This window comes from Gekko japonicus, unplaced genomic scaffold (assembly GCF_001447785.1).
Source record: "Gekko japonicus isolate JY-2015 unplaced genomic scaffold, Gekko_japonicus_V1.1 scaffold15, whole genome shotgun sequence".
NCBI lineage: Eukaryota > Metazoa > Chordata > Lepidosauria > Squamata > Gekkonidae > Gekko > Gekko japonicus.
Window position 1 is genome coordinate 3,869,993 of NW_015165830.1, and position 22,648 is coordinate 3,892,640.

Sequence of the window (22,648 nt, forward strand, 5' to 3'; positions counted from 1 at the left end):
TGGGGTGGAGGAGACGGGGGAAGGGGGGAAGAGGAGATCGGCAAGGCCCGAGCAGCTGTCAGCCGCTCGGGCCTTGCCGTCTTAGCCGGGGTGGGGTGCAGGACACCAAGGGAGGGAGGGGAAGAGGAGATCAGCGAGGCCCGGCGGCTGGCAGCCATTCAGGCCTCGCCGTCGGCAGAGGGGGGTGGGGTGGAGGAGACCGGGGGAGGCTTACCTGCTGCTGCTGCTGCCTCCTCCTCCTGCTCTGTGGTTTTTATGTTTGGCTTAGTCCAGAAGTTTTTATGTTTGGCTTAGTCCAGGCTTTAGAATATTGCTTTATGTCAAGGGTTTAATTTAAAATATTTTAATCTTCATAATCATTGCCACACTAACTGGTCAGTACAGCATCAATCAAGCACTCCCAACAGGTTAGAGTATGCATTTTTATAGCTGCACATGCTGGATACGGTGACTGCAGTCATAATATTTCAACATTCGTGACTATTTTGGGACCATTTGTGAAAACGGTGAACAAGTTCAAAATCTGCTGCCTTATGTTAACACAGTTGAAATGTGCTAATCTAACATAATTAAATGCAATGCAGTTTTTAACAAAATAGTTCAAAAACTGGGACTGGCATAGTTAATGCTGGGTGCTGTTTGGGGGGGGGGGGTTAGGACTAAATAACTCCTTGATTATGGGAGGCAAAATGGTGGCTCTGCACCCTGCTATAGGTCTGTCACCACAGCTCATAAGGAATTCTGAGCAGTAAGATGGCCTGGGCTGACTGAGGCCTGAAGATATATAGTGGGCTATTCTACTATATTATCTGAGAGATGCAGTTAGTGTTTTTAACACAGCTCTCCTTTTAACTGATGTGTTTTCTTGTCTTAGGAAAAAAGCGGTATCCTATACCAAAAGTTCTAACAATGCGATGAACAATACTGGTGATGGGCTGGAGGAAACAGAAATCCTGTTGAGCAGTAGTAGAAAGCAGAAGGAGCCTTCTTTTCTCAAAGCCTTACTTAGGGCCTTTGGCCCTTACTTCCTAATTGGCTCCTTCTACAAATTGATCCAAGATCTCTTGTCTTTTGTCAATCCCCAATTGTTAAGGTAAGGTCCGCTTTCCCTGTGACTTTTCATGTATAAAATAATTTTGATTCACACTCTATGAATTTGTATGAGCCATAGGAGGTGATAGTTTAAGGACTATCAGTACACATTTGGTGTTGGTCTTGTGTCCTCATTTTTTGCACCCCATCCTTTCCACCAACCTATGAATAGTCTGTTCTGATTCCTTGCCTGTTTGTATGGCATATATAGGGAAATGCAGATGAGAATAGCAATGGAAGGAATGATGTTGGCAGGAAAATATGGCATACCTTTCTCAAGTACTCTTTCTGTACTTCCACTTTCACACAGAAACACTGCATAGGAAGCTCCCGATGTATACATGCTCTTAGTGTGACTAAATTGTGTGACAACCTTCTCATACCACATTTCTTTACCATTCACAGTTAACAATGTTTCCCACAAAGGAAGGGACAGGCTTCTGTGGATTCCACATGGCAAGTTTCTGCCACAGTCCCCTGACAATAGCCACGACCATTCCTGGTGTCACTGGGACTTTTCCAGTTTTTTTTTTTTAAATGATAGGGACTCTCATTATTAGACAAGAATCCATTTTATCAGGTTCACTGAATTCCCAGCTTTCATTTTTTTTTTAATGCAAGTCTCTCACCACTTTTGTTGCAGCCATATAAGAGGAAGGGCATATCTGTGCAACAAAAAAGGATAGAGACTTTTGTTTTTAATTAAAAGCTGGAAGTTCAGTGGACCTGGCATGCAGATTGTTACAATGACGTTCAGTTGCCAATTAAAAAAACAAAAAGGCCCCTTGGAGACAGAGGGGAAGTAGCTGCCAAGGGGACACGGGTGAGGAAAATGGTGACTGTATACATGGAACTGGGCAAATCCAAAGTTGTCCACACACACAACAGCCATCCTGGCTTTCCTGCAATCTCTCCCAAAACCTTGCAGCAAAGCAAGTTTGGGAAAGGTTGAAAAGCCAGGGATTGCCCAGGGGATACATGAATGCCCCACTATGCTGAGAAGTGGGGGGATCCAGCTTCCCAACAGCATTGATCCTGGGGCAAATAACCCATGTAGAAAATATCAAAGTTACTTGTTAAAGCTACTTGGTTCTTAATGGATTTTCCACCTTGGAAGAAATTCTGTGTTTGAACTGCAATAAGAAGACCCATATGACAATTCTCAAGAATACTGCACAAATATATATTTTAGGGCATATATGTGTGCCATGGAGCCATAAAATTAATTTCAGCTTATTTGTTATTTATTTATTTGAATTTTTCACCCGCCCTTCCCTGCATAGCAGGGCTCAGAGCGGGTTACAATAATAAATATGCAATAAAGATAAAACAGTTAAAAACACAGTCTACATGGTATTAAAGCCTATACAGCAGCATCAAAGACAGTTAGTAAGCAACCCCAGCTTCTTAGCCACCTGTTCACCCCATGTTTGGACAATGAATACATATGCCTATCACGAAGAATGAACTCTAGTTACAGAAAATTTATTTGTTGTTGTGCCAGAAGGTGGTGCGCGGGGGGGAACAGTGTCCCCAAGGTACCCGCTGGAATGTGGGGTTCATCAGGGGGCACTTCTGTCCCCAATGTTATTTAACATCTATATGCACCCCCTTGCCCAGCTGGTGCAGAGTTTGGGGCTGGGGTGTCATCAATATCCTGATGACACCCAGCTATTTCTGTGGGTGACTTTAATATGGGTGGCTTGCCAACTACCATTCCCGGGAATTTACCCGAGGGTTTGGAGGATGTGGTGAGATGGTTAAAGCAGAGTTGACTGAAACTGAATTCAAGTAAGACGGAGGTTCTGTGGCTGGGTGGACGGGAGCCTTGGTTGGGTTGCCAACTGCCAGCTCTTGAGGGTGTGCCTCTATCACCAGTACAGACCATCAAGAACCTTGGTGTGACTTTGGACTCCTCCTTGTCTATGGAGGCCCAGGTCACGAAGGTCACCAAGCTGGTGTTTTTCCAACAGTACCAGGTTAAGCAACTGGCTCCCTACCTGTCTCACCCCGACCTTGCCACTGTAATCCATGCAATGGTCACCTCCAGGATAGACTACTGTAATTCACTCTATACAGGCCTACCTTTGCACCTGACTGGGAAGCTCCAGCTGATCCAGAACACAGCCGCGCGGGTACTTACTGGGACTCCTTGCACAATGTTCCCTCTAAGCTGTGGTGTCTTGTGAGCAAAAATTCTACTTTGTGAGCTACTGGCACTAAAGTTGCGAGTGAGCGATCTGGCTACTGCATAAATTAATTTGCTCTGAAGCCGTCCTTCCTGAGCTAAGACAAAAATATGTGAGCCAGAGGCTAAAAAACTGAACTAGCTCACACTAACTCAGCTTAGAGGGAACACTGGACAACATGCATCCAACCTGTGCTGTGCACTGGCTTCTGGTGGAGCACCGGATCAGGTTCAGGGTTTTGGTCTTGACCTTTAAGGCCCTTAGCAGTCAGGGACCTACATACCTTCAGGACCGCCTCTCTTAGTATGCCACTTCCTGGTGGTCCCTGGCCCGAGAGAGATCTAGTTGTCCTCAACCAGGGCCAGGGCTTTTTTGGTGGAACTCTCTGCCAGAAGACATCCATGCGGGAGTTATTACCTTTCCTCAGGGCGTACAAAGCAGAGATGTTCCACCAGGCATTTGGTTAAGGACAGCTACAGGGATAGTATGACATCTGGCACTCCATCCCTTGCAACCCCTCCCCCCATGGAGGCTGGGGGAGTTTTTTTTCCCCCACCATCTTGTGTGTGTGTATGTGTATTGTTCCTATCTACTGATTTGTTTTAGGTGGTTTTAATGTTTGTTTCAAATTAAAGAATTTTGTACATTATTCTGTTGTAAGCTGACCTGAGCCCTACCTGTAAGGAAGGACGGCCTAGCAAATCAGATTAAATAAATAAATAAATAGCCATTTTAACTGTGTTTCTTTCAAAACCTGGCTGTGAACCTGGACCCAGAAACGTCCCTCTTTTGTTGGTCAAACATGGTTACTGGTGAGAAATGAGAAATTTCTTTTCATGGTCTGGCACTCTCAGCTCAAATTGAGATATTTAGAAGAGTTTGGCTAATTGTTCTCCTTTCCCTGTCCTCGATAGGCATAAATGGTCCATCGCTTTGGCCCATCAAAGGAATGTTCACAAGTGTTTGGTTTACTTCATTTATAGCCTGCCTTTCTCCACAATAGGGACCCAAAGCAGCTTACACCATTCTTTCTACATTTTATCCTCACAACAGTCCTGTGACATAGATTAGCCTGATTGTGTGGGTCTGGCCCAAGGTCACCCAGCAAGCTTCTGTGGCAGAGTGGGGATTCAAACTGGGCTTCCCCAGATTCTAGTTCAGCGCTGTGACTCCTTTGCTGCACTGCCTATCAAGTTGGCTGTTAGGAATGATGTTAGAGCTGTTAAACAGAAATGTTTGAAGCTCTCTAGGGAGGTAATCTGAGCTCCAGGCTGGAGATGACCTTCTTTAGGCCATGATCCAAGAACAAAGTACTATTTGTAAGCAAGCGTTGAATCCTGCTTGGGGATGTATCTGGCACCAAGCAGTGCAGAAATAGATAAAATGCTTTATTTTTATCTTGCTGCCACTGTTATAAGAGTTCTGCTTTCTGCCTTTTAAAAATACAATGTACATTTGGGATTTGCCTTCTATAATATCTTTCACTTTTTGAATATCAAGCTGTGCCTTCATTTTCTGCTGTCTCATTCCCATCCTTTGGTTATGCCTACCAGGTTGTTTGTCTCTCAATATTAGTATTGTTGAAGAGGCTTCTTCAGTAGCCTCTAACCATCAGAGAGCACAGTTTGGTGTTTTCAGCATCCTGTTTAAAAACTGAGGTGGCAGCAGCTGTTGGTTTTTTTTTCATAGGTTGTGGACCTTTGGCTGTGTATGGGGAGGGGCAGCTTGCCTTGAAGGGCAGGAGTTGGTTGCTGTAAAGCACTTTGCATGCCCTAGAGGCTGACCTTCCATCCCAGTGCCCCGCTGTCTCCATACTGAAATGCTTTTTCACCTTAATCATGTATTACATTTGAGAAGGCCTTTAACCTTGTAGTTTTGAAATGACCCCCAAATAGAGCCTCAGAAGAATGATTTGAATTGGCGCTGAGGAAGTTGTGCTGTTTTGCTGTAGGTAAACAGCTGTGGGTGTATTGTGTTCTGTCCCACTGATCTCAGTGGGTTTCCCCCCATTAATATCTTTCTTTCAATTTCCTTCTTAAACAGAATATTAATAAGATTCATCAAGGATAAAAATGCCCCTTTATGGTGGGGGTATGTGATTGCGGCTTCCATGTTTTTCTCTGCCGTACTACTGACAATAATCCTTCACCAGCATTTTCAGTATTGTTTCGTTACTGGCATGAGACTGAGAACTGGCATCGTAGGGATGATCTACAGAAAGGTAAGAACAGATGACTATTTTGCATAGATCAAGTTGCAGCAGAATTGTCCTTGTTATTGAGTAATTAAGCAAAGGGGGATAGGAGGAAGGTGTACATCAGCTACTGAAGCTACCATTTTACTTCTAAATGGATATTAAACCCCCCCCCCAAAAAAAATCTGCTTGTAGGTGTGTGTGTGTGTGTGTGTTTTATTTTGTTTTTGGAACAAATAAAGCATGCTGTCAGATTCTTGGGCAAATTATTCAAAACCAAACTCCCATGCTCCCTTTGGCAACGAAATGTGCCACATGGTGGGTTAGGACTGTATGTCTGAAAAATGAGCCTGTTAACACAAGCGCCATTATGTGCTTATCAAGGTAGATGCATTTGCAAAACCTAAATTAGTCTATTGTGGTTAGGTATTATGGGGACCATCTTCTCTAGCTGTGTAGTCCTGGAGGGGGAAAATTAGGAAACTAGGCAGAAAGTTAAAGGCCAGGCCCTCAAAACTAGCATTCTCAGAAATGCTACTGGTTCTATGCACACGGCCAACTAGACAGGCACAGATCAGGGGTCTCAATGTGTGGATGACAAAATGGTGCTAGGAGGAAGGGTTTGGATTTGTTAGGCACTGGGGAACTTTCTGGGACAAGCCAAACCTGTACAAAAGAGATGGGCTTCACTTGACAAAAGGAAACCAGGCTGGTGGTGACTAATATCAAAAAGGTGTCAGAGCAGCTTTTAAATTAATCCCAAGGGGAAAGCCAACAGGAGCTGGGGAGCCTCTGGTTCAGGACAAGTCAGTCTAAAGGGATGGTTGCGCAAACACTCAGAGTAATGTTGATAGCAGCGTAATAGAACTTGGGAGTGAGGGCACAATGGCAACTGAGGGCCATGTGTGGCAACTAAGGGGCCAAGGGAGGCAAGGGTTACTGCAGAGGGAAACACATTATAGCTGTCTATATGCCAATGCTAGAAGTCTCCAAGCCAAGATGGGGGAGTTGGAGAGCTTGGTGTTCAATGACTATTTAGTTATAGTAGGTGTCTCAGAAACATGGTGGAATGTTGGAAGTCTATGAGATGCAGTCATTCCTGGGTATAATTTCTGTAGGCAGGACAGGGAGGGACAGGTTGGTGGTGGTCTTGCGTTGTACATCTAAGAGAGCGTAAAATCAAATAAGTTAGAAAACATCAGGGGAATTAACTCTTCAGCAGATGTGATATGGGTGGAAATAATGAGCCCTAAGGGTTGCTTAAAAGTGGGGGTGTACTATTGCCCACCCTATCAAACCCTTGAGGCTGATCTAGAGATGAAGGAGGAAATAAGGGAGAGGATTAAAGCAGATAATGTTGTTATACTGGGAGACTTCAAGTACCCTCACATTGACTGGGTAAAGGTGTGCTTGAGTCATGCCATAGAAATGAGATTCCTAGACATCATAAATGACTGTGCACTGGAACAGCTGGTCACAGAGCTAACCAGAGGGGTAGTGACCTTGGACTTGGTTCTGAGCAGGTCTCAAGACCTTGTGAGAGATGCAGAGGTTGTTACACCAATTGGGAACAGTAACCACAATGCTATAACGTTCAGCATTCAGATCAATGGAAAGTTACCCCTATGATCCAAAACGGTAACATTTGATTTCAAAACAGGAAACTTTTCAAAAATGAGGGAAATGTTAAAAAGGAAGCTGGAGGGGAAACAAGAGAGTAAGATCCCTAGTGGATGCTTGGAAACTATTTAAAACCATACTAATTGAAGCCCAAGTAGAATGCATTCCACAGGTGAGGAAAGGCAGTGCCAAGTCTAAAAGAAGGCCTGTGTGTTTAACAACGCAAGTCAAGGAAGCTATAAACAGTAAAAAAAGTGGAAGGTCTGCCCCAATGAATTGAACAGGAGGGACCACAGGCTCTGGCAAAATAAATGTAAGTTAATAATTAGGTATGCAAAAAGAGATTTTGAGAAGTGGGTTGCTAAAAACATCAAGACAAACAATAAACATTTTAAAAAATATATCTGGAGCAGGAAACCAGCCAAAGAATCAATGAGGACTTTGGATGACAAAGGAATAAAGGGATTGCTAAAGGAAGTGTAAATGCTATTTCTAGATAAGTAATTAGCAGTGCAATCCTAAACAGAGTTTTACCATTCAAAGTCCATTGAAGTCAGTGGGCTCAGAAGGGTGTAACTCTCTGTACACTAGGCTATTTCTCCATTTTCTTCATAGTTTTTAATAATTCTTTCATGAGGCCAAAATTGGCCTTGATATGACTAGACATTAGGTTGCCTCGGTGTTTTGTATGTTTTTGACACCGCAAAGTTTACTACCTGGCTAGTGCCTGATGTCTATTTTGCTGTTTATGGAATTATGAAAGTGTAAAATCATCTCCTACAAAGATATATGGATTTATTTATTTATTTTATTCTATTTATACCCCGCCCTCCCTACCAAGGCAGGCTCAGGGTGGCTGAGGAGGTTTCCCAACGATAAGTTTGTATTATATGAAGGTATTGGTGATTTATGATGATTAATAATTTATCATCATACTAGGAAGAAGGCTCGTTGTAGAGACAAATGCAACGAGCTCTAGCTGGGCCACCGCCTGCCAGCCCACCCCTCTGGAGAAGAAGGGGCGGTGGCAGCCTCGTCCGTGGGGCGCAGTGGTGGGTAGAGCATAGGTGCTCCACCGGCACCTGCGTCCCAGCTCCCGCCACCGGGGTTGGAAAGAAGGAGGGTCTTGGCGCGGCAGCAGGCCCACATCAGAGAGGCCTCTCGGTGTGGTGGCAGCGGGGTGCAGCATGGAGCGGTGCCAGAGCCCCCTCAGCTGGGGCAGACGATGTTGACAGGGCTGCTGACGGAGGGGCAGCCTCTTGCCACAGCAGCAGTCGCTGCCCTGCCCCCGCCTCGACCGTGGCATTTCGGAACGTGAGTGGGCTCTTGTGCCTCTTCTCTGCCTCTCCCAGTGGGCCTGCTCACCCTCCGTCCGCCAGAGCGCCCGTCCCCTCGGCTGGCTCAAAGCACAGTGAGCCAGAGACACTGCCAGCCAGCTCAGCGCCTCTGTGGGTGGGACGGAGGCAAGGGAGCTAGCCAATGCAGCCAGGGGATCCTTCAGACTGACAGGTGCGAGAGCGAAAGGCTGCGGGAGCGTGTGCAGGAGGGACACCAAAACTCTTTTATAATAAGGAGAGATGCTTTATATAAATTTGATTTTTTAAAAAAAGAAGCCAGAACTATTTGTGTTAAAAGCTCAATAAATGTGGCTATTGAAAATATTTCTTGAATGAATAGGGTTGAATAGAGTTGTAGTACATACAAATTGTGGCTTTAATGTTTGTGGTGTCTACACACTATGTATACACAATGTATGCAATATATCTGCATGCCGTTAACAGTGTGCCTGATATCCCAGCTACAGCTGCTTGGGAAATTTTGAAATACTCCTTCTTTGTGTTTAACCATCTAATGACTCAGATGTTTTGCAAGTTATTTGTATAAGCACGTTTGCACTGCCCATGAGTTTGCTTAATGTAACAGCACAATGTGTAGCAGAAGCACTCCCTTTTTTACACGTTCAGTGAGTTGCCAGAATTATGAATCATCTCTTGCTTTGCTAGAGATAAGCTATTGCACAACAGCATCCATTCTACTAACAGCTGTTCCATCGATTGACTTAAAGTGGCTTCCATTTCTCCTGGCAACAGTTCTTCATGAGTTTTCTGAAAAGAGTTCTCAATTTAAAGCTTTCGAATATGGAAGCCGATATTTTTCATAATTGGAATGTCAAAGGCTGGTAATACATCACCACGCAAAGTGAAGGCTGTTCAGCTCTCTGCTAACAATAATAACAATATTTTGCATTTTTCTAACACATGTCATGTATTAAAAGCTATGTAAAACAGAGTTGTTTTGGAGAGCTTTTCTGTAAAGGTAACAGGGTTATACTGTAACCAAATAGTTCAAGAAGGTGCTTCATAAAGGGAAAGGACTGTGGATTATACCACGTATTATATGTTTGCTCCATCTGTTACCCCATTGTCACTTTATTGTTTTCTACTGATGCTATAACATTTTCCCTTAATTATATCCGCACTCTGTATCATGCCTAATATGCTGTGCTCATTCAGATTTCGGTAATCCTAGTCCAAGTTCATTGCTCATGCGATGTCTCCTTGTATTTGCTTTGAGTCTCTTGTAGGCAGAACTAGAAATATAGTAAATAAAATATTTGCAAACACTATCTCAGTTACGGTGCTGTTTGGTATGTCACTGTTATCCCTGTAATGCAGTTAGAACAACTGAAAGAATAGTGATATATCTGAGGTCACCTTATGAATTCCTGGCTACACTGAGACATAAAACCAAAGACATCCACCCTTAATTAGTATGCTACACTACATCAAATATTGTGTGTGTAAAGTGCTGTCAAGTAGCAGCTGACTTATGGCAACCCCAGAAACAGGCTTTCAAGGCAAGTGAGACCCAGAGGTGGTTTGCAATTGCCTTCCTCTGCAGAGTCATCCTTGATGATCTCTCTTCTAAGTACTGACCCTTCTTAGTATCAGAGATCTGACAAGACCAGGCTATACCGTGCTGCCTTCCCTCCCCACCAAACGAATGTGGTTTTAACGATACTGTGCATGAGCCCAGCAGGGTCTGAAGAGTTGTCTCCAAGATGAAATTAGCTTGTATTGTTTTGCTTTTGTAGTTCTTGGGTTTTGAAAACAAAAAGCCAATGTGTATAGCAGCCTTAATTCTTGTCCAAGCAGAGGATATTTTTACTTTTTAAGTCAATAATAGCACAAGAATGCATGTAATAATCCAGACCATCACAGAGGGCAGAAGGGACCACTGTGGGCTCTGCCGGAACAGTTTATGGAATATGCAATGTAAGTCTAACTAAATGAGACTCTCATTCTCTGTTCAGTCTTTAGTCATCACCAACTCAGCAAAGCGCTCCTCAACTGTTGGAGAAATTGTCAACCTAATGTCAGTGGATGCCCAAAGATTCATGGATTTGACGACCTTTTTAAACATGTTGTGGTCTGCCCCGCTCCAGATTTGCCTTGCTTTGTACTTTCTCTGGCAGGTAGAAAACTTCTTTATTCCATCCTTTTTAGCATAATATTTTTCAGACTTGTACGGGGGGTTCAGACTTGTACGGGGGGTGACCCCTGGGTCGCAGGGCTCTATGGAACTATCATCATCGTCATGTATTCTAATAGTGAAGTGTGGCCCCCATCAGCAGATATTTAAATCCTTGGATTGGGGACACTTACACAGCGGGAAGATTGTCCAGCAAACTTTGGGGAGAAAAATCTGAAAATGGGGGGAGGGGTTAATGGAGGGGGGTGTAAATCTCCCAAAGCAGAGGAGCATGTCTGTGTCTGTGCAGACAGTGCTTCTCTGTTGGAGCCACTGGTGGGGTGGTGAGGGGGAGGCACTGTAGGCAATCAACATCTGGTGAGTGGCTGGCCTCCAAGTGAGGTGGGGTGATGAAGGGGTAGAACACTGGGGAGGGGAACAGGGTGGAGAAGCTGGAGCTGCCTCATAATGTTACCTGGCTTGGAGTCATGGGTGTTGCGCATTCCCCCTTGCTGCCAAGGCTCCCAGGCTTGGTGCAACTCCCAGCATCGCCATTGCAGCCCCTAGGCCTGGCGTGTATTTCCACTGCACCGCTGGCCTCCACAGCTGTTGCTGCCACCCCTGGACCTGGCATGGCTCCCATTGTCACTGCTGTGGCTCACAATGTTGTTTGCCACAGTGGGTGCAGCTCCCAGCACATCTCTCCACCAGCACCCACTATCACCGCCCTGGGCCTGGTGCAGCTCTCGGTGCTGCTGCTGTTGCAGCCTCTGCACTACTCTCTGCTTTGGGGACATATTAGGCACACACCCTGGGGGGAGGGGGGCAGGCAGAGCACCAAGGATGGGGGTAGAGTGGGGAAGATGGAAAGATGGGGGTCCCTGGTTGTATATTGTAATTTTCAACCCAGCCAGATCTGACGATACTTAAATCTAGAGTTTGGAGCCATGAATGGATCTTCCTACAATACCCCAGCTTTGCTGAAAAACTCTGAAACCCAAACAAACATTGGGGGAGGGGTTAAAAATGGTAAAAGGAGTGCTTGTAGCTTTGAGAAATGGATACTTTAAGTGGCCACTACTATTTGTTTGTTTGTTTGTTTGATTGATTGATTTATATCCTGTTCTCCCCACTAGGGCAGGCTCAGGATGGCTAACAAGGCCATAGGCGATATAAACAATAAAGCAATTAATAATTTAACCATTTAAAATCAACCAACCATTTAAAATGCAATTCTCATAAGATAGCAGAGCTGTCTTCATGTCTACCATAGGGAAACAGCAGCTGGTGTCAGGCTGTGTAGGGCTTGGTTTCTTTCATGTGGATATAGATGTTAAGCTGATGGCCAAGAGTAGATACTAGGGCACAATATTCAGCCAGATGGAAATCAATTAGTGTGGCACCTCGAATGCTTGGTGGAAGAGCTCCATCTTGCAGGCCCTGTGGAATTTCAATAAATCCTGCAGGGCCCTGATGTCCTTGGGGAGCTTGTTCCACCAAAGTGGAGCCACCACAGAAAAGGCTCGTGCCCTGGTTGTGGCCAGCCTGGCATCTTTCATGCTGGGGAGAACAAGAAGGTTCTGAGAATGTGACCGCAGTACTCTCTGGAGAACATATGGGGAAAGGCGGTCCCTCAGGTATAAAGCCCATATTGGGCTTTATAGATGAGAACCAGCACCTTGAAGTGAACCTGGTATGCTATAGGTAGCCAGTGCAGTGCTTTCAACGCAGGCTGGATGTGCTTTCTAAGAGGGAGGCCCAATAACAGCCTGGCTGCCGCATTCTGCACTAGCTGTAGCTTCTGGATTTGGGACAAGGGCAGCCCCATGTAGAGAACATTACAGTAATCAAGTCTCGAGGTGACCATTGCATGGATCACTGTTGCCAGGTCATCACGTTTGAGGAAGGGAACCAGTTGCCTAATCAGCCGAAGATGGTAGAAGGCCGACTTGGCAGTGGCTGCTACCTGGGCCTCCATTGTTAAGGAGGCATCCAGGAGCACTTCCCAAGCTCCTAACCTCCAACGTTGGCACCAGTGGTGCCCCGTCAAAGGTCAGTAGTGGGATCTCTAACCATGGGCCACTGCAGCTCAGGCACAGGACCTCCATCTTCATCAGATTCAATTTCAGTCGGCTCAGCCTAAGCCACCCAACTACGGCTTGTGATGCCAGGTCCAGATCTTCTGGTTTTAAGTCAGACTTGCTGCCCAAGAACAGATAGAGCTCCGCATATTGGTAACATCCCAGTCCATAACTCTGGGCAATTTGGGCAAGGGGGCGCATATAGATGTTAAATAACATCGGGGGGAGAACAGCCCCTTGTGGCACTCCGCAAACCAGCGGGTGTCTCTGGGACAGCTGCTCCCTTAATGCCACCCTCTGTCCCCATCCTTGTAGGAAAGAGGCCAGCCACTGTAAGGCAGACCCCTGGATCCCAGTGTTGGCAAGGCAGTGGATCAGTAACTGGTGTTCAACCATGTCGAATGCTGCCAACAGGTCTAACAACAACAGTACTGCCACTCTACTTCAATCCAGATGCTTCCTGAGGTTGTCTGTGAGGGTGACCAGTGCCGTCTTTGTCCCATGGCCTGGGCGAAAGCCAGACTGGAAAGGGTCTAGTATGTCAGCGTCATCCAGAAAACTCTGCAGCTGCATTGCTGCCGCCCTCTCAATAATCTTGGCCAAATAGGGCAAGTTAGAGACTGGCCGATAGTTTGCCAATTTGGCCAGGTCTAATGATGGTTTCTTTAAGAGATGGTGAACCGCTGCCTCCTTAAGTGCCCCAGGAAAGGTTCCTTCTAAGAGGGACTTGTTGACAGTTTGCCTTAGGGACTCTCGCAACCCATCACGGCTAGCTTTAATAAGCCATGATGGGCACGGATCAAGGCCGCAAGTGGTTGGGTGTACAGTCAAGAGAATTCTGTCAATGTCTTCTAGGCTGAGCCGTGTGAAATGATCCATGATCTGACTTGAAGATATGCATGGGGCCTTGAGTTCAGCTACTGACTCAGTTATGACAGGGAGGTCACAGCAGAGTGACAAGACTTTATCTGCAAAAAAGCTTGCAAAAGCCTCACAGCCAGTGTCCAATTCCCTAGCATTTGGTCTGCCAAGAGGCAAAGTAGTCAGAGATAGAGGTCCTGTTCATACGAGCCGTTTGGGCCGGGAGAAGGACGGATCAGGGCCGGAGCAAACGGGCGCGATCCCACAGCAACATCTGGGGAACGTCGTGCTTCCGTCTCCGATCCATCCCATCCCGCCCATACAGCGCAGCAAAAAAGAACCACCTCCCTAGCTGGTTCTGTCGGATGGGCCGCAGCAAGTGCGGCCGTGGGATCGCCGGCGCGTCCTTGCGCCGGTGCATCCCCGGCTCCTGGCCGAACTGCGCATGTGTGAGCATGCGCAGTTCGCCAGGCTCCCCTTCGCACCGTCGCATTCTCCCCGGCATCTGATCGTGCCGGGGAGCGATGCGCTGCGGCTGAGGGGATCTGTGGGATCCCGCCGCGGGGTGTCAAGTTTGGTGCGGCTCTGCTTAGCCGCGTTCCAGCCATCCCGTGTGGCAGGGACCAGAATTGTTCTAAATAATTGGGCCCGATGTGAGCTCGCAGAAGCAATCGAGGCCACATAGTACTGCTTCTTAGTGGCAGTTTTGCCAGCATTCCAGGCTTGGTTTCTGTCAGTAAAAGGCAGAAAGAGGGGCCAGGGTTCTTTCTTGGGCTGTTTTGGCCTTTGAGGGAGGACTCATCAGGGCAGCAACCACCAGGTAAATTGCTACCATCTACTTGCATGTCTCACCTAGGCCTGGCTGCTAGCTACTGTTCAACAGCAGCCACCCTATGAACACCAGTGTGATGTAGCAATTAGAGCTTCAGCCTAGGGTCTGGGAGACCCATGTTCAAATCAATCCGCCATGGAAGCTCACTGGATGTCCTTGGAACAGTCACATACTGTCAACCTAAACTACCTCACAGGGTTGTGAGCAGAGGAGAATGATGTAAGCTGCTTTGGTCCCCACTGTGGAGAAAGGCAGGGTATAAATGAAGTAAATTATTGTATTTTAACTTTTAATGTAAGCCGCCCTGAGCCCACTTCGGCGGGAAGGACGGGATACAAATTGAATCTAATAAATAAATAAGTACATAAATTATAGCTGAAGATGAGAGGGAGATAAGGGTAGGTTGGTGAATGGCTGAGAAGAAGAAAATGAGGGATGGCAAGGGGAGAGGATATAGCAGTTGCCAGGAGGAGGGAAAGAATAATGCAGGTAGTGGAATTACAAGGGAAACTAAGGTGCCCCCGTAATTCTTAGCAGATTGCCTGCTATGCAAGTGGGGGCCTAGCCCAGCAGCTGATGTTTCCAGTGGAGGGGGGAGGCATTTAAAGGTCTTTTGCAAGCGAAGTCACACAAGTGAACTCTGAAGTGCCAAGTTCACACAGAAGCCTTCTGGGAGAACTCGCTGCTTCGGAGTTCACTTGTGGCGCGCTTGCCAAATGTGTGGAGGGAGAAAGGGCATATAAAAGAAACCAAGCTGCAAAGAGGAGCCAGCCCCAACCGAGGCGTGTGAAGCTCTCAGCTCCCACTACCCCAGGTGATCCTGGGCTGGCTCCTCTTTGCAGCTCCGTTTAAACCAGGCTACCCAAAAGAGCCTGCCAAGGTGCCAGTACTGCGGGGAGAGTTCTCCCCATACGCTCTGCTGGGCTCTGCTAGGCAGCCCGGTTTAGACCAGACTGCTCAACAGAGCCTGCCCAGGAGCTGATGCTGAGAGGAGAGTTCTCCCTGCAAGCTTGGCTAGAGCTCTGCTGGGTAGCCCAGTTTAAACCAGATTGCCCAACAGAGCTCCCCCCTCCATCCTCCGTTGCTTCCAATGGAGGGGGAAGCATTTAAAGGGATCACAGACCCTTTAAATGCCTATTGCAGGCCATAAGTAAACTCCAGAAGCAATTAAAGTGCTTGGAGCCCCTTTAAATGCCTTCTTGAAGCGGCAAGTTCACCTGGAACTTCAGCTATCCAGCAATCCTGAAAAATATTTTTGGAATTTTTCAGCATGGCCATTTTCAGATAGCCAAATCACTAGCCCCTTCAGTGATCAGCTGAGATAATATTGGTAATTATTGGGTATTTTTTTGGCTTGGGTTATGCCAAGCGCACACCACTAAGAGAACCTCTGGGGGCTTTCAGGGGAGAGAAAGAGAAAATAGTGCAAAAGAGGAAAAGAGATACTTCCCCTCTGAAGTCCTTGTGGGTCCCCTGCTTGTTAAGCTAAACGCTCAAATCTGTTCCAATTCATAGAAACTTTAAAGAAAGTTACTTTGGCTGCATTCAGCCACCCAATTTAATTGTGGTTAAATAAAAATATGCACAAACCCAACTTATCCGGGGTTGCTGGTTCCTTCCCTTTTCCTTCTTGCATGGAGAAATTGCAAGTAGATAAATAGGTACCGCTTCTGTGGGAAGGTAACAGTGTTCCATGCACCTTAGTGACTAGTCATGCTGGCCACATGACCACAGAAATGTCTTCAGACAGTGCTGGTTCTTCGGCTTGGAAACAGAGATGAGCACCGCAACCTAGTCAGATTCAACTGGCTTTCGAGCAAGGGAAACCTTTACCTTTACCTAAAAACTGTAGTTTGTGGGGGAGGAAATAAACTCTGGTTAGGTCACATAAGCAGAGCTAGTCTTAAATCACTCTTGTTTCCTCTCACCCCACGACAGAGGGAAGGGGCAGAGCCCACACAAGAGCCTAACTGGGTATATGCATGTTTTTTATTTAACCATGGTTAAATTGGATATCTGAATATAGCCAATGCAGGCAACTACTTGCTGTCGGCAGAATTCTAGACTGAATTAACCTTTCCAGCTTTATACGATGCTTAATGCACAAGAGCAGAGTGATGACTGACATGCTTTTCATCCTGTGAAGGCTCTAGGGCCTTCTGTGCTGGCAGGAGTCGCAGTGATGGTCTTACTCATCCCATTCAATGCTGTGATTGCCATGAAAACCAGAGCATTTCAGGTAGGTGAAATCTAGCTCTGTCTTCTATTGCTTGGCCAAACCCCCCCCTGCAAAGGAAGAATTTTTTGGGCATACTAATCAAAAGCAATTTGACTGCTTTGTGGAATGCTCTGCCTCTTCGCACCTGCCCTTCGACCTCTGCCTTTCTTTCAGTGTATCTGGCAGCCATTTCTTGACCCATGATACAGTCTTGTTAATCTTCTGACCTGGACATATTTATGCCTGGCCTCTTGCCTGGACATAATTTTACATAGCCTCCTCTTACAGACCTCCCACCCTTTTCTCTGTGCAGAGGTAGCAGAAACATTTTCTCATAGTACTCGGTTAGTGCTTCCTCTTTGCCAATTCTATGCTTGTCCTGAATGGAAGGAGCATGGCTGGAGGCCTTGCCCAGAGACTGGGAGGAAGCAATGCTCTTCACTCTGTCAGCTGCTGCACTTGCTCAGTCCCTGAGCAGACCGGTTGGATGTGTGCAGAACTGACTTAGCAGTCTCTCTCTGTTGCTCAATTTGAACAGGAGAAAATATATCTTATGGGGTTTTTTTCTGGCCCTGTGCAAGTTTTTGAACCTTGATGTTTTAGTTCCACTGTTTGTCTTCCTGGTTCCCATTAGGGTTGCCAACCTGGTGTCTGGAGATCTCCCAATATTACATCTGATCTCCAGGCAACACAGATCAGTTTACCTGGAGAAAATGGCCACTTCAGAAGGTGGACTCTGTACCCCACCCCAAACCCCACCCTTTTCAGGCTCCATCCCCAAAAATCTCCAGGTATTTCCCAAACCTGAGCTGGCAACCATAGTTCTGGTTATAAATCCATAGACTTTCCCTCTGTATGCTACCCACCTGAAACTATCCAAATTACAACATGATCTAATCAGTGAGCAGGAGAAAGTACGTCGTGTTTTGCAAGTGGAGCATGATGGAAGTTTATGTATATGTGCTGAAAGATAAAAAAAATAATCCTGGGTTTTCTGAAGGGATTTAAAATATAAACAAACCTAAATGGCAAACTACAAAGGGGTAAAAAAACCCTTTAATATAATATTTGTGATATTGCAGAACACTTATTCTGTTGCATTTGGCCCCAGTAAAGCCTATTCAGCATCCTTTCTTAGAGCAGAACTTCATGTAAAGATGCTTTTTGTGCCTTATGTGCAACTGTTGCTGTTCACTGTTGCAATGTGGAAACACTGCTGTTCGCTCTTGAGGGGTTATCCCAAAAGGGAGCTTTTCACAAAGGTCTGATGAGGGGAACCTCCCAGGGTTGCAGAACCCTCAGCGATAGTCTAGGCTGGTTCCCTCAACTATCGTGAATTCAGTGAAAGGTAGTGCGTTTTAAAAAAGTGATTGTAAACTGCTGGATGCTGTATCTTGCACTCCCCACTTCACTTTTCTCTCTCTCTCTCTTTTTTTTTTTACTTGCCCTATTGGACAAAGTTTATTATTTTTTTAAAAGTTACATAGAAAAAATGTACACCTTTTAAATTAGCTAGCCAAATATCTCACTCACATCATCATATTTGCATACACATTCCCATTTACCCCCCTTATTTTGATTTGTATTCAGTAACAAACACTATCAAACCAATAATCTGTTCCCGTTATAAATCTACTTCATCTATATTCTATCTGCTGTATTTCATTTTCTCTGTATTGAGAAAAACAGAAAAGAAAAGAAACAGGCATAACTTTGCAGTTTGAGTACACTAACAAAAGCTATATATTTCTTCTAAGTTAACAATCTGGTCACTTTTTTAAAAAAAGACAACAAATAGAAACCACATTCTTTGCCTTGGCCTGATTGACAGCATTCCCTTTAAGACAAGCAAGGACTGAGGTATGAAGGAAGAGTCCAGAAGAAAGCATCAATGAGTGATTAATGGTTTCTGGTTTCCTTATGACTGTGGTGCTGCAAAGGGAACAAACATGTAGAAGATCTGGCTGACAATGCCTTTGTTCTCACATATTACTTTAAACATACTTGAAAGTGATCCTATATAAATCAGCCTGAGGTCAATGGTAGAAGAGAGTCCAAATAAAACTAGTTTTCGTTTTGTTTTGTTGCAAGATGTTCTTATGACATGAACCTATATTATAATAAAATGCTGGCTTATCCTGGCTCCACCTACCCCAGTATTGTCTACCTTAATTAACAGCAGTTGTCCAAGATCTTGGGCAGAGGTCTTTCCTACTAAAGATCCTTTTGCTGGAAATGCCACAGACTGAACATGAGACCTTCTGTATAGAAAGGAGGAGCTCTACCTCTTTTTCCATTTACAAAAAGAATGGCAGGCATAAACTATTTTTCTCTATATATACCCAGGAGTGTTAATACTTCCTAACATTTGTGACCACAATTTACCCTCTATACCAAGCTCATTAAAACATTTGTTTTTAACCAATGTATCTGTCTACAGGTGTGTGATACATGTACAACCATGGAAATGGTATTTCATAGACATTTTGGCTTATCATTTTCCATGTGAAGACATTGGGATCATTCATAGTACAAGTAGTCAGTTTACGCATAATAGCTAATGATGTCTTAAATCATTTAGGTGGAACAGATGCGGTACAAAGACTCCCGCATTAAGCTGATGAATGAAATTCTCAGTGGCATAAAGGTATTGAAGCTGTATGCCTGGGAACCGTCCTTTGCAGAGAAGGTTCTGGACATAAGGAAGAATGAACTCAGAGTCTTGAAGAAGGCAGCCTATCTCAATGCCTTGTCAACGTTTGCATGGGTTAGCGCACCATTTCTGGTAAGATTTGTTGGTGTACCTTGTAATTATGTAGGAGGAGCTGCCTGTGACATGGCAGGGCAATCCCTCTATAATTTTTCATGGGGGAGAAGAAAAACCTGCAAAATGCCTGCAGTTTATATGCACTGTTTCTATTGGGATTTTTTTTAAAGCTTTCAGTTTAAAAGAAGCCTCACTTTCACATGTGCAAAAGCCTGTGGAAATTATAAACTGGCAGCCATCCTAACTTTCATGCTGTGTGTTCAGAACTGATAACCGCCCATTCTGATAGCTTAGGCTCCAGGAAGCTTCAGCTCAACTCAACTCTCTTTACTGCCACCAACTAGCCTCTTTTAGCGATACAGTGCTAATATTTAAACAGATAATTCATAGTATTTGTACAAGACTAAATAACAAAATTCCTTCATCATCCAGGATCTATTTATTTACTTTATTTATAGTCCACATTTCTCACTGAGACTCAAGGTGAATTACAAAATTTTGTAAAGCAATAGAAACAGTATAAGACATGGCATAAAACTGCAAATACTGGATTGCTGAAATTAGAGACTAGTGCAGTAAAAAAGAAGCAATGCATACAATAAACAGTGCCATAAACTACAGCCCTATTCTCTGTATAAAAAGGCCCTCCTGAACAATTCCATTTTGGAATGATAGATGTGTAAGAGCCTTCCTCGCCTCCTCAGTCATGTTATTCTACAAAGTGGGAGCCACCGTGGTGAATGCTGGGGTGCTGATTTTACATAGGATTGTTTAGGTGATGGTCAGTACGGTACCTTGAATTGCACCCGGGAACAAATTGGTGACCAAAGAAGTGACTACAGAACAGGCATGATGGGCATAGTTTTCATAGTTCCGTGTGATAATCAAGCTGAGGCATTCAGCTGGAGTTTCTGGGTTGTCTTTGAGGCCAGACTTATGAGTGCATTACAGGCCTCAAGGTTACTGTAGTATGGATCCACATGGCCAGATCAGCCTGGTCTCAGTGGCTGCTTTAACAACAACAACAACAACAACAACAACAACAACAAATATAGCCATGCTTGCTGTGATATGTAAAAAATTTACTCCAGCAAGGAAAAGGTTAACTAGATCCATGCAGTTATTCTTTCTCTGGTTCTTTTAATGTTTCCCCCTAAATTAATGTTACAGTTACATCCTTTCCTTCTAGTGGGCATTCGATGTTCTTAGTTTTGACGTGTCATCACATTTTTATTAAAACATTTAAATAGCACTGATCTTCCACACCCCCAACCTGCAGAAGAAGAGAATCTGAGTTTCCCCGCACTGTTTGGGCTATATGCTAAAAATCCAGCAAGGCTATGCTCCATGGTGCTGGAATTTGGTTGAACTCTGAAGCTCTGTTTAAGAACATACCTCTGCTGGTTAGGCCAGAGGGCCATCTGGTTTGATACGGCATCTCCCACAGTACCTAGCATCTTGGAAGCTTACAAGCAAAGGCATGATGGAGGTAACCATTCCCTGTTGATTGTCCCTTAGCAGTTGAGAGCAGCAGCCTTCAGCTGACCAGGACTGTGAGTTTTGAGTGTCTTCATTAGTTCTGTTTGATGGCTGTCTTGGGGGCTAGACACCACTCGATGGGATTTTCCTTGATTCACAATTTCCCACCTGCCTCACTGCACCAGGGTCCACAGGGGGGTGATTAAAAAACAGTGTACAGGGATGAAACCCGAGCTTTAATATACACCTACCCAAGCCTGAATTCATAAGGGAGGGTTAATGAGCTAAACTGACAGGGAAAGGTGGTTTTCTTTTTAAAGCGAACTAGAACAGAGTTTATTCAATAGGAAACAAACCACTGAGGCAAATATTAACAACTTTTGTAAATATTAACAGCCTGTGCGCGCCAATTATATCTGAGGAAGATCATTGAGCTGGAAACCAAACAACTTATGGAATGCACTCACGCGGTAACACCACTGTTATGACATCAAAATAAAATAGCTAGCACTTTAATATTCTCCTGTTATAATGAACTGTTTTTAATTATTTCATGCTAATTTTGATTGTTGATATGTATTTTATCCTCTGTAAGCCGCCCTGAGCCTGCCTTGGTGGGGTAGGGCAGGGTATAAAACAGATAAACAAACAAACAAACTAGGAGTTGAGGGATTTTATTTATTTATCTACTTTTATCCCACCTTACCCTGCAAGGGGGCTCAGAGCAGCATACACACACATAAATTCCATAAAAACATCACCACATTAAAATTAATTCTAACACAGTTAATATTTAAGAGACCAATCTAAAATACCTGATAATGATTAGTTTCATTCCAGTAGACCCATGCCAGGTAGGCGCAGTGAAGCACTTTGATGGTATAAATCAGCCGCTTCCAGTGCCAATTAATATAAATAGCACCATGGCGCAACTGAAAGCAGGGTAGGCCAATGTTGTTTCACGTCCACTGCCTCGACTGAAGGCCTGGCGGAATAGCTCCATTTTACAGGCCCTGAGGAATTGCCACAAATCTCACAGGGCCCTGATCTCAGTTGGGAGCATATTCCACCAGGCCGGAGCCAGGGCAGAAAAGGCCCTGGTCCTGGTCAAGGCAAGGCAGAAGTCTTTTGGGCCAGGGACCACTAAACAGTGCTGGTCAGAAGAGTGCAAGTCTCTTTGGGACACATATGGGGAGAGACGGTCTCACAGGTATGCTGATCCCTGGCCGCATAGGGCCTTAAAGGTTAATACCATAACCATACCATACTAAATTGGCAACCAGTACTGCTAGCGTAGCACTAGCTGAATGTGCACCCACACAGATGTCCCAGTTAGCAGGCATGCCACCGTATTTTGTACCAACTGAAGCTTCCAGATCAGGTTCAAGGGTAGGCCCGCGTAGAGTGAATTGCAGTAGTCAAGGCTGGAAGTGACCATTGCATGGATCAACATCACCAAGTCCTGGGAGGGAAGGTAGGGAGCCAGCTGCCTGACCCGCCCACGATGATAAAAGGCTGACCTGGCAACAGTGTTCCCTCTAAGCTGAGTTAGTGTGAGCTAGCTCACAGTTTTTTAGCCTCTGGCTCACACATTTTTGCCTTCGCTCACGAAGGATGGCTCCAGAGCAAACTCATTCATGCAGTAACCAAATCACTTGCTCACAACTTCAATGCCGGTAGCTCACAAAGTAGAATTTTTGCTCACAGGACTCCATACCTTAGAGGGAACATTGCCTGGCAACTGTAGTGACTTGGGTCTCCATAGAAAGGGAGGCATCCAGGGTCACTCCCAGACTCTTCACCATTGGTGCTGGTCTCAGTGGCGCCCCACCATGGGCTGGGGG

At 45.2% G+C, this 22,648-nt stretch overlaps 1 protein-coding gene across 1 annotated transcript in view; it reads left to right on the plus strand.

The window, feature by feature from the left end:
- ABCC3 (ATP binding cassette subfamily C member 3) overlaps positions 1-22,648 on the plus strand; it is a 142,443-nt gene that overhangs the window by 81,001 nt on the left and 38,794 nt on the right. The window contains exons 8-12 of the mRNA XM_015410727.1: positions 875-1,093; positions 5,325-5,502; positions 10,409-10,570; positions 16,487-16,579; positions 19,140-19,343. Of these exons, the coding sequence (XP_015266213.1) occupies positions 875-1,093; positions 5,325-5,502; positions 10,409-10,570; positions 16,487-16,579; positions 19,140-19,343 (856 nt within the window). The remainder of the gene's footprint in view (positions 1-874; positions 1,094-5,324; positions 5,503-10,408; positions 10,571-16,486; positions 16,580-19,139; positions 19,344-22,648) is intronic.